This window comes from Perognathus longimembris, chromosome 3 (assembly GCF_023159225.1).
Source record: "Perognathus longimembris pacificus isolate PPM17 chromosome 3, ASM2315922v1, whole genome shotgun sequence".
Taxonomy (NCBI): Eukaryota; Metazoa; Chordata; class Mammalia; order Rodentia; family Heteromyidae; genus Perognathus; species Perognathus longimembris.
In genome coordinates this window covers 73,165,152-73,177,415 of record NC_063163.1, presented here as the reverse complement: position 1 = coordinate 73,177,415, position 12,264 = coordinate 73,165,152, and the positions used below count along the sequence as shown (strand labels likewise).

The following is a 12,264-nucleotide window of genomic DNA, read 5'->3' as shown; positions in this document are numbered from 1 at the left end:
CAATATGGATCTATATGTATTCATATATGGATATCTGAATATATATTCACAAATATATAATTTATATGTTTACATATTTTAGGTTTAACATTTATATTGAAGGGAAAAATGTGTGTCCTATGTCCTTGCACTCCTGGCTCATTTCACTATGTCCAGGTTTATCCATTTCTTTTGGGGTTTGAATTCTGGGCCTGCACCCTGTGCCTGAGCTCTTCAGCTTAAGGCTAGCGCTCTACCTCTTGAGCCACAGCACTACTTGTGGTTTTCTGGTGGTTAATTGGAGATAAGAGTCTCACAGACTTTGTGGCCTGGGCTGGCTTTGAACCTTGGTCCTCTAATCTCAGCCTCCCGAGTAGCTGGGATTACAGGTGTGAGCCACCAGCACCTGGCTCAGATTTATCCATTTCTATAACATTTTTTTTTTTTTTTTGGCCAGTCCTAAGGCTTGGACTCAGGGCCTGAGCACTGTCCCTGGCTTCGTTTTGCTCAAGGCTAGCACTCTGCCACTTGAGCCACAGTACCACCTCTGGCCTTTCCTATATATGTGGTGCTGAGGAATCGAACCCAGGGCTTTATGTATATGAGGCAAGCACTCTTGCCACTGGGCCATATTCCCATCCCCCTACTATGACATTTTGATACATGCATATGACATATTCCAATCAAACTAACCCCATCCCTTGCTGTCCCTCATCCCCTTCCCTCTTATTTACACAATGTTTATATGTATATATTATATTGCTTTGTTTTTTTTTTAATTTCAAGAACCCACTATTCATTTACCACTTCTCTATCAAATTGTTCTGAGACTCTGGATTTTCAAACCAAATATGTATATAGATTTAGACAATAATTGAATCCCAGGATATCATGTGATGTCACAAATAGGAAGACATGGAGATTTAGATTTACTACCAGACTGTGATCACCATATTCACCCTCCTTCACTCTCTCCATTCACCTTTCCTCATCCTGCTGGTGCCCACTTACCACCTGAAAACACAATGCATACTGGGGGCCCTCGGTGACATGTAAATATTATGGTCTTTGCACAGTCACTACTATCAAGGAAAGGACACAGTGCAGGCCGTTGAAAATTGTGTTTCTTCAAAGGGAGGCATGAATTGGGCCCAGAAATCCTAGGCTGCAGATTTCTCATTTAACCTTGAAGATATGTGTGTGTATGTGTGTGTGTTATAATATGTAAGTATATACAATGTACATATGAATATTCTCATAGCTATTCTCTATACTGTGTTTTAAGAAACATTGAAAAAATAGGCTGGGATGTAGCTCTGTAGTAGAAAGCTGGCCTAGTATAAGCCTGATCTCCATTCTCTAATAAACACTCAAAAGCAATGAAGAAGACAAAAAATTGCTCATGAGAGACAGACAGAGAGAGAAAGAGGGAGAGAGAAAGATTTAGGGGGAGAGAAATTGAGAAACAGAGGGACAGAGAAAGACAAAAATTAAATATTTTTAAGGGGGGAAACATCTAGCTATTTCAGTTGGCTCCTGAGCAGTTCAAAGACAGAAAACATGCCTTTGTTTCTGGCTACATTCCAACTATTTGCATATTCCTTTGCAGACTAGTAGAATAACAAGACATCAAACATTTTTTATTACAAAAGACAGAGGAACCATATACTTTGGTGGCTAGAACAGTCTGAACACCCAGATTAGAGAAACAGAGTCAAAGGGAAGAATCAGATAAAAATTCAAACACAAAAGAATCTACCAAGCTAGGTACTGCTGGATCATGACTGTAATCCTAGCTACTCAAGAGGTTGAGATCTGAGGATCACAATTCAAAAACAACCAGGTCAGGAAAGTCTGTGCAACTTTTATCTCCAGTTAATCACCAAAAATCCACAAGTAGAAGTGTGGCTCAAGTGGTAGAGCACCGGCCTTGACAACAAACACATGGTTGACTTAATCAAACAAGTAAACCAAGAGCCACAACCTTCTCTCTGCTCTAGGCTAGGTTGCCATGACTCCTAAGGTGACATTCAGTAAATATTTTTATCTTCTTGCCTTCCATCTCTCTGAAGCTATCCTGCAACACCAGCTGGGTTCTTGGACTTACCTGTGTGGGTTTTCTCAAGTGAGGGTCTCTACCTGAAAATCTTCATTCCTCCTTGGAAGCCAGACGAGATAGTAGGAAGATATTCAAGCATCAGCCCCTATCTGAGGATCATCCCCAAAGAAATGAGAGTGTCCTGTCGGGAGGGAGGTTGCTCACACTTAGATATCATATCTGGGGAGCCTTCTACAGCTCTGGGTGTCTATTCATTATGAGCATTTCTTTCTGGCTATTCCACACCTGCACACCTGAATTCACCTTGTCCCTATAGAACCTTGCTCTGCTCACTGATTTTTTCCATGCCAACCCTCTGGTCCCAAGGGACCTCAGGGGAGTGAGGGAGAGAGAGCAAGAGTCTTTCCCCATGAGTCTTTGGACTTCCAGAGACCTAACCTCCTAACATCTCAATGAAAGTTTTCTCCACAGTCTGAGCCTGACGAACCATTATTGAGCAGGTCCCAGGTGTCCCTCCTCTCCTTGGCCTTCTCTTGGGGTTTGAGAGCACACACACTCATATCCAGAAATTGCATTACACCTATTCAATTTGGGATGTTCTATGATATCATGATGTAAAAAAACAAAACAAAAAATCAGCCAACGAACAGAAGTTTATTACATGGAATCTCTTCCAAAACAAGTAGAATTTTTCTGTTTCTAACACAAGATATGATTTGTCATTTCATTATCATTATTATTTTTAAAAAGTTACATAATTATGGGAGTCTTATTAAGATATTTTCATACACATTGTCCTGATTTTTTATTTAATTTTTTTCGGTCTTGCCTTCCTTCCCTTCCTTTCCTTCTTTCCCTCCCCTTCCCTTCCTTCCTTCCTTCCTTCCTTCCTTCTTTTCTTCCTTCCTTCCTTCCTTTCTTCCTTCCTTCCTTTCTTTCTTTCTTTCTTTCTTTCTTTCTTTCTTTCTTTCTTTCTTTCTTTCTTTCTTTCTTTCTTTCTTCCTTTCATTGGTCATAGGACTTGAATTCAGGGCCTAGGTGCTGTCCCTAAGCTTTTTTGCTCAAGGGTAGCACTCTACCACTTTGGGCCACAGCACCACTTTTGGTTTTCTGATGGTTAATCAGAGGTAAGAATCTCCTGAACTTTCTTGACCAAGTTGACTTTGATTCACAATCCTCAGATCTTGGCTACCTAAGTAGCTAGGATTACAGGCATGAGCCACCAGCAACTACTCTTTCTTCTCTCTCTTTTCTTAAGTTTTTTTTTCCTGGTCTTAACAACATAAGAATTCTCTGATTTATTTTCTACTTTTTGCAGTCAGTGCTAGAAGGAATCTCAACCTATTTGTGCACAAATGGGTTCAGGATGGTTAAGGGAAGGGGGCCCATTGGTAGACTGGATGTCAACAGATGACTCAGAGGAAACAAAAGCGTTCTGTCAGAATGGAAGCATCATGCAGATGGGGACTGCTTGGAACATGGCAATGTCTCGATTGTCCTCCTGGCCATGTCTAGTGACCCAACATACTGTGAGAAGCCCACAAAGCTAGAAACAGAGGGCAGTTCCTAGTGCCGGCCCTCAGCCACATCCACACAGGAACAGAATCCCGCCAATGCTGTGATGGATACTCTAGGAGGTTCCTGAGCTACAGATGCAAACTCAGTCGCAGAGTAGATTGATTCAGCCCAGGTGTGACCCTGGCAAGAAAAATCATCACAGACTTGCCTGCAATTCCAATCTATACATTACATGTATTAAGAAAAATGAGCTAGAATTGGCCTATAACTCTATAAGGAAACATGTTGGGTGGGATGCAAGGGGGACTACAAATGTAGTCACTGAAATATGGTAGACTCTGGGAAGGACCCCTGTCATTGGGGTGTAGCCCCTCGATTTGAATACTTGTTCTCCCTAGCAACACAAATGGAGAGGCCAGGGGACCTGTTTGTCCAACAGACTAAAAAGCTCCTAGTGGCCAAAGCTCTCAGGGGTGAAGCTTCTGTTGGAAAGGCAGCCTAGGATCAGAAAGTTGACCCTTGTTCTGGATTCTAAGTGATTTTTTTTTTGGCCAGTCAACACAGTGCTGGGAATTAGGTCCAGTGCTCTGAGCATGCGGGTACATGCTTAGCTAGCTGCTGAGCTGTAACCCCAGCCCAGTGATAAGAAATTGAACCTTGTTCCTGGGTGCTCTACTTGAACACTGAGAATATTTCAGCTGATAGATGGAAGATGATGAGAACATGGCTTGACCAGATATACAAATCCCAGTGAAGAAACACGAGCTAGGAAACAGCAAAGCAACGTAACTCCTCTGAAAGCCAGCAAGCAGCTCCCCATCAACAAACACCAACAACAGGGAAATGAGCAAATACCAGACAAAGAGGTGCAAACAGATCCTCAGTAGGGACAAGTGAGTGGAACATGGTAGGTTAAGGAGAGATAAGGGAATTGAAAATACATAGCATGCGTGTGAAATGGTCGTAATGAAACCTGCTATTTTGTACAATTAAAGCATAAAAATGAAGAAAAAGGCCAGGCACTGTTGGCTTATGCCTATACTCCTAGCTTCTCGGGAGGCTGAATTTTGCACATTAAGGTTTGAAACCAGCCCAGGCAGGAAAGTTTGAGAGACTGTTATTTCCAGTCAACCATCTGAAAACTGGAAATGGAGCTGTAGTTCAAAGTGGTAGAGCACTATCCTTGAGCAAAAAAGCTCAGGGACAGTGTCCAGGCCTTGAATTCATAACTGACAGAAAAACTGACATAACTGACAGAAAAGAAAGAAGAAGAAAAACTGAATGTCTGTTTTGCTTTCTATATTCATGCATGCTGTTTTTGCCCTCATGGTTTTTCTGCTCGTTATCATCTGAAGATTTCTTTTTTATTGTTCACATTTTTTTAAATCTTGGTCATAGAAAAGATTCATTTTATTAGCTACATTAGTTGTTCATGGTGATTATTGTCTGAATATTTCTGTCTCCTCTAAAATGTACCCATTAAAGCGAGGCACTGGTGGCTCACACCTGTACTCCTAGCTACTCAGGAGGCTGAGATTTGAGGATCACTGTTCAAAGCCACAGGAAAGACCATGAGACTCGTATCTCCAGAAAACCAGGAAGTGGCACTGTGGCTGAAAGTGATAGAATGCTAGCCTTGAGCAAAAGAGCTCAGGGACAGCACCCAGGCCCTGAGTTCAAGCCCCATGACCAACAAACACACAACAAAAGAATAAAATGCACCCATTGAGATCTGAACACCCAAGGGCACCCAATTGAGCCAATCACAAAACCATTCCAACCTGAATTTGTGTGAATGTATCATGAGGTTCAAAATAGTGCCAACCACAAAGAATGATTTTTATTGAAAGTTAACTGCACAATTCCTTTTCTTTGCAAATCTCAAGCTCTTGTCCACAACCATGGGATTCTGTATCATCTTGTCACTTATCACTTTGCTTTAGAAAAGGGTTTATAAAAACTTGACTAAGCACAGCTCTTTAACATATTCTATAAACATGATATTTTAATTGTTTGGGAAAAAATAACATCTAGTCAAGGATTGTATTAATTATTATTACCATCTCAAGGGATCATTGGTGAAGGACTATAAATAATTTTTCTTGAAAATATCAGAAATGGTGTCCAGAACATAGTCAATGCTTTGGGCAGGCCAGCCATCACCAAGTCAAGAACATTAGCGTTTACAGACACCTTTAATCAAGGGTTGGGAAAAGTGTTAGGAAGTTAGACCTTTTGAAGCCACTCAATGAATGGAGATGGAAAGGGGAAAAAAAAAAGGTAATAAAGACTCCCTCACCTGACACTTCACCTGCTATCACAGGACCCAAGAAGCAGCCAGATGAAATTATTTTCTGTGCAGCAAAACATCCCAAAGGGAAAAGCTGTGCGTGCTCAAGGCTGGAATCACAAGAGGGAAGCATGCCCAGTGTGCTGACACAGCCAGCTCTAAATACCTCCCTGCTATTGTCCCTTAGCAGATGCATCCTCATTGCATGGGGCCTGCTTGCTTCCCATCTTAGGTCTCCATCGGTGACCACCTGCAGAAAGGGGCTGAGAATCACGTGGAGGCCTCTGTTTAGAATCCACCCAGGTGAGCTCACTGTGTGCTGCAGGGGCAGGTTCTGGGCATTCAGAACATTTACCTAAGGCCATCCAACACTCAGTCCAACTGAGCATGGAGCTGGGAGCTGGCTGTGGTAGTTTGCTTTGTGTATTTGGTCCATTCAGTGGATGTGTCAATTGGCCTTGTCCTCACTGACAGTGAAGAGGTGGCAGGGAAAGCCCAGGTGGAAGACAGCTGGAGAGACTTAGGGAGGCTTCAGTGTTAGTAGAGCACATCCAAGGAGGCTCGGGTTCACTGGGGCCGAGGAGAAACCAGGAGCCCATCTGCTGAGAAGATCAGAGCTAAGTAAGAGAGGACGTCTTCTATTTTTATTTCTATTTGCCAGTCCTGGGGTTGGAACTCAGGGTTTGTGTGCTGTCTCTGAGACTCTTTTTGCCCAAGGCTAGTGCTCTACCAGCTGGGCCACAGCACCACATATTGCTTTTTCTGAGTCGTTTACTGGAGGTAAGAGTCTCATGGACTTTCCTGCCTAGGCTGCCTTCCGAACCACGGTCCTCAGATCTCAGTCTCCTGAGTAGCTGGGATTGCAGGCATGAGCCACCAGTGCGCAGAAAGAAAACTTCTTTTGATGATTTTATTATCATGAAGGCAAGTGAAAGCACTCAATTTTAAATCTGATTTAGTGTTCATGTGTTTTTCACACATCAGTATACAATATACAACATACCTAGCTCAGATTCCCTTCATCATTCTCCCTCATCCTTCCCCCAAGGTAAATGTGCATCACACACACACACACATTATGTATGTGTGTATATATAGTGCATGTGTGTGCACACATACACGTGTGTGCATGCATGCTATTCCTTGGGCTTGAACTCAGGGTCTTTAACTCTCACTTGGCTTTTTGCTCAAGGCTGTTGCTCTATTACTTGAGCCACAGCTTCACTTCTGGCTTTTTCTGCTGGTTAATGGGAGATATGAGTGTAATAGACTTTCCTGACCAGGCTGGCTTTGTACTGTGATCTGAGGATCACAGTAGGACAAGGGGTATGTGAGCTTCCAGTGCCCAGCTTAACATCTTTTGTAAACACACACCTTTTATTTCCTAGAAATTAGTTGCAAGATAATTGTCATGAAATTGTATTCCTCAAATGCACAAAAGGAATCATGTTGTTTTGTTGTTGTTGTTGTTTTAAAATATATGACCTCTAGAGGAAAGGTTGAGAATGAGATTTTTATTTATTTTATTTTATTTTAATTTTATTTTTTGGCCAGTCCTGGGCCTTGGACTCAGGGCCTGAGCACTGTCCCTGGCTTCTTTTTGCTCAAGGCTAGCACTCTGCCACTTGAGCCACAGCGCCACTTCTGGCCGTTTTCTGTATATGTGGTGCTGGGGAATCGAACCCAGGGCCTCATGTATGCGAGGCAAGCTCTCTCGCCACTAGGCCATATCCCCAGCCTGAGATTTTTATTTTTATTTTTATTTTTCCCAAATAGAGGTGGTAAGTGTATTTCCTGATTGGGAGAGAATTCACACAGACAACTATGGAACTGGTGTTGCTATTGCAGAATATAGCCAGTAGGTAGCCTTTCCTTCAGGTTGGTGTCGAAGGCCTGTGTGACGTTATTTCTCCTTTGTTGTTAGAACAAACCACATGGAAGTAGAGAATGACAGTCAGATTTCAGAATTCTTTCTTCTGGGAATTTCAGAGGACCCCACATTGCAGCCCCTCCTCTACGGACTCTTTCTGTCCATGTACCTGCTCACCGTGCTTGGGAATCTGCTCATCATCATGGCCTCCATCTCTGACCACCGTCTACACACACCCATGTACTTCTTCCTTGCCAACCTGTCCTTCGTGGATGTCTGTATCACCTCCACCACCGTCCCCAAGATGCTGCTCAACATCCAGACCCACAGCCGGGCCATCAGCTATAAATCCTGCATCACCCAGATGTATTTTTTCCTACTATTTTCAGTGTTGGACATCTTTCTGCTGACGGTGATGGCCTATGACCGCTTCGTGGCCATCTGTCACCCCCTGCACTACGCAGTCATCATGAGCCCCTGGCTCTGTGTGTGGCTGGTGCTGGGGTCCTGGGTGGTGAGCGTCTTGCATTCCATCTTACAAAGCGCAATGGTGCTGCGGCTGTCCTTCTGTGCCTACTCAGAAATTCCCCACTTTTTCTGTGAACTCAACCAGGTGGTGCACAGCGCCTGCTCCGACACCTTTCTTAATGATTTGGTCATCTATTTAGCAGCTGTGTTTTTGGCTTGTTTTCCCTTTGCTGGCATTCTGTATTCTTACTCCAAGATCGTGTCCTCCGTCCGGGCCATGTCCTCAGCTCGGGGCAAGTACAAGGCCTTTTCCACCTGTGCATCTCACCTCTCCGTGGTCTCCTTGTTCTATGGGACGCTCCTGGGTGTGTACCTCAGCTCTGCGGTGACCCAAAACTCACACTCCACTGCCACAGCCTCGGTGATGTACAGCGTGGTCACCCCCATGCTGAACCCCTTCATCTACAGCCTGAGGAACAAAGACCTCAAGAGGGCGCTGAACAAATTCTTAGAGGCAGACAATATGCAAATGCACATGGTACACACTACATAGACTGAATTGTTGGTGATAGCAGTTTTCAAAGATTCAGGAGCAGGCTGGGGGAATTTTATTTTCCTTATCAGGTAGTGGATGGCAAACATTCCTTCCCCTTTAGCCTGGAGTTTGTATTTCTCTCATTTCAGCTTCTTCATACAATTTAGTAATACAATTTGCCAGTACTGGGGCTTGAACTCAGGGACTGGGTGCTACCTCTTAGTGCTTTTACTCAAGACTGGCACTCTACCACTTGAGTCACACCTCCATACATTTCCAGCATTTTGTTGGTTAACTGGAGATAAGGGTATCACCGACTTTTCTGCCTGTGCTGGCTTTGACTTGTGATCCTCAGATCCCAGCCTTCTGAGTAGCTCAGGTTTTAGGTGTGAGCCACGAGTGCCCAGCCCATAGTGCATATTTTGTAATAACTGGAATAAAAGGATTAGAATGTTACTGATCACTGGAAACTAGAAACAACAAATGTTTGAGAGAATACACTAAAAACTCAGATTTGATTATTACATTCTTTCTGCACATATGCATATCTTTATCTCAAAAAAATCACTCGAGCTGGGAGGCAGTGGCTCACACATTTAACCCTAGTTACTCAGGAGGGTGAGATCTGAGAACTGCAGTTCAAAGCCAGCCTGGGCAGGAAAGCCTGTGGGACTCTCATCTCCAATTACTCAAAAAAAAAAAATCACACTCCACCCCCATAAATCTGTACAAATAATAAGTGTACATTTACTTTGCTTTGTTTTATTATCTTAAATGAGTTGACACTTAATAAAATGGTTTATGAATATGATGTATGACCACTGATGTCAGTGTCTATTTTGTGATGGCTACACCCAATGTGTGCAATTGTAGTGAGCAATCCAATTAAAAAGAAATAATATTCTGAGAAGTTGCCTCTCTAAGCAATGTCTTGACAAAATAGATTTCTGAGAGAAAATGAAACAGGAAAAAGAATCTCCCCAAATGCCTTAGGGGTCCAAAATGTAGAAATCTAGAGTTTCCTTTTGTTCTGCATGAAAGGAGGCCCTTGTCACTCCCACTCCCCTGTGACCCTGCGTTCTCCATGGTCATCTTTTCTCCTCAGCCCCGATATTCAGAACATTCACAGTGGAACTCAGGGCTCAGCTCTCCTTCCTCAACCACCTCCCATGCTTTGTTATCCGTGTGAATTTCAAATGATTTCTTAACAGCTGAAGGCATGGCACAGGGAAGAGCACCAGCAAGCCCACGAGCTGGGCGAGCCTGAGGCCTGAGTGCCACTTGCAGTACTGCCTCAAAGAAATGCTGTTTTCTTAAACAGTCCTTCTGCTTGGCCTCAGGGATGAAAACCAAAACAACTCCATCCCAATCTACATTATCCGTTGAAGCGTTTTGCTCCAGTGTTTCCTAAAAATAAAATTTCTCATACAATTATGATGACACAGATATGATTTTTAAGCTTTGAATGTATTACTTAATTGTAAGCATTTGTAAGGGTGTTCCCTTTAAAAACTGTTCAAAGGCTCCATTATATAATTGAAACACACATCCTTCCTATTTATTGAGGCTCTCATTTGTTTAATAATTCCTCTCTGAGTCTGGTGTCAATGTCTCACACTTGTTTTTTGTTTTGTTTTGTTTTGTTTTTTTGCCAGCCCTGGGCCTTGGACTCAGGGCCTGAGCACTGTCCCTGGCTTCTTTTTGCTCAAGGCTAGCACTCTGCCACTTGAGCCACAGCACCACTTCTGGCCGTTTTCTATTTATGTGGTGCTGGGGAATCAAACCCAGGGCTTCATGTATGTGAGGCAAGCACTCTTGCCACTGGGCCATATTCACAGCCCCTATGTCTCACACTTGTAATCCTAGCTACTCAGGAGGCTGAGATCTGACAGCAATAGTTCAAAGTCAGCCAGGGCAGCAAAGTCTTATATCCAATTAATCACCAAAAAAGTCAGAAGTGCATCTGTGGCTCAAAATGGTAGAGAACTAGCCTTGAGCACAAAAGCTCAGGGGACAGCATCCAGACCATGAGTTCAAGCCCCAGGATTGGTATATACACACACACTCTCTCTCTCTCTCTCTCTCTCTCTCTCTCTCTCTCTCTCTCTCTCTCTCTCTCTCTCTCTCTCTCCTGATTGGGGGTAATTAGGAGGGTTTCACATTTTCATGTATGTAAACTGAACAACTATGGACATAAATCTCTGAATTAATTGAATTCACTTTTTCTGTGTGGTATTATCTTATTTTTTTCTGAGTGGTGTTATTGAGAGATAGAAGCCTTGCCCATATTTTGAGAACCAGAAATACCACAAATAGAATGAACTTCATGAGTATGCTAAAGAGCAAAGAAAAAAACAGTAATCTACACAAGTAGACAGACTGAGCATTAGCAGTAGATGTATGTTTCTGAAGCCCTGTTTGATACTGTGTTGGGCAGATGGCCCTTGTTATCTAGGCAATGAGTAGAAGGAAAAATGTCATTTTTTCTTGCCCTGAGAGTAACAGGGAGCTGGAGGTGAGAACACAGATGGGATATTTACATAGGATATGAGAAGGTCCAACTTTTGAAGCTGAATTTTGTGTGTGTGTGTGTGTGTGTGTGTGTGTGTGTGTGTGTGTGTATGTGTACTGGGGTTTGAACTCAGCACCCAGCTCCTATTCAGTTTTTATCGATGCACTGTTATCCGTTGTTCATCATTAATGTAAACATTGTGGCATGACTATCTTGGCTACTTTCAACATTTCAATGAATATGACTATGTGGGCATTCTTCCCAGATAATAATTTCATGACCTTGCCCTGTATTTCATGACCTTGCTGGATGTGATTGTCATCCCATAATTAACTGAAGTCCAGAGTACAAGTGAAGGTGTGAGTTCTGAGGTTTCTCCACCAGCAATGTTCCCTGCTCCTCAGTAATCAGTTTAGGATTTCAGATGTCAGCATCAGTAGCTGTTTTTCTTTTTTCTTTTGGTCTGAGGCTGGGCCTTGAATTCAGTCCCTGGCGCTTTCTCCAAACCGAGTCATGACTCCAATCTCCAATAAAGTTGACTTCATTGCGAAAACTCCATTTTCTGTTGTGTACCTGCCTCTTGGCAAGCAAACCAAATTTGTGTACCATGGCACTCCTTTCATACCACCTTGTAGAATTCCACCTTCTTTATGCAGTTTATGTGTGAACTAAGGACTCCCTGGAAGTTCATAGTAATTCACTACCACAGAGCAGAGCCTCAGTGGCCGTGGTTGGTGGCCGTTGTGACTGTCACCTTGCTCTCTCATTGGCTAAGTTCACTGTGACATCACAAAGGTTTCTTGAGACAGGAAGTGAGTCTAGAATTTCCCATGATGCTATGAGACAGTGGTGGTAATGGGGAAGAGGACTCCACACATTCCTGGGCAAGGGACACTGACCTCATGGGCTTCCTCTCAGACCCCCTTTGTGCAGGCTCCAAACACACATGAAGAACTCTGCAAGAGGTAGAATACCTGCTATGAGTAGAAAAGCCTAGGGAGAGGGCCCTGGCCCTGAGTTCAAGTTCCAGTGT

General features: G+C 43.2%; 1 protein-coding gene across 1 annotated transcript; it reads left to right on the top strand.

Moving 5' to 3' along the window:
- The first annotated feature begins 7,645 nt into the window (after positions 1–7,645).
- LOC125347684 (olfactory receptor 19-like) lies at positions 7,646–11,903 on the top strand. The gene is made up of 2 exons (XM_048340662.1): positions 7,646–8,696; positions 11,863–11,903. The coding sequence occupies exons 1-2, from the start codon at positions 7,781–7,783 to the stop codon at positions 11,901–11,903; spliced, it is 957 nt and encodes a 318-aa protein (XP_048196619.1). The 5' UTR covers positions 7,646–7,780.
- The last annotated feature ends 361 nt before the right edge of the window (positions 11,904–12,264 follow it).

Excerpts from the sequence above, each read along its gene's own strand:
- LOC125347684 (XM_048340662.1), top strand. The coding sequence starts at position 7,781 with ATGGAAGTAGAGAATGACAGTCAGATTTCAGAATTCTTTCTTCTGGGA. Across the intron at positions 8,697-11,862 it reads GGCGCTGAACAAATTCTTAG|GTAGAATTCCACCTTCTTTA; the intron begins AGGCAGACAATA and ends TCATACCACCTT.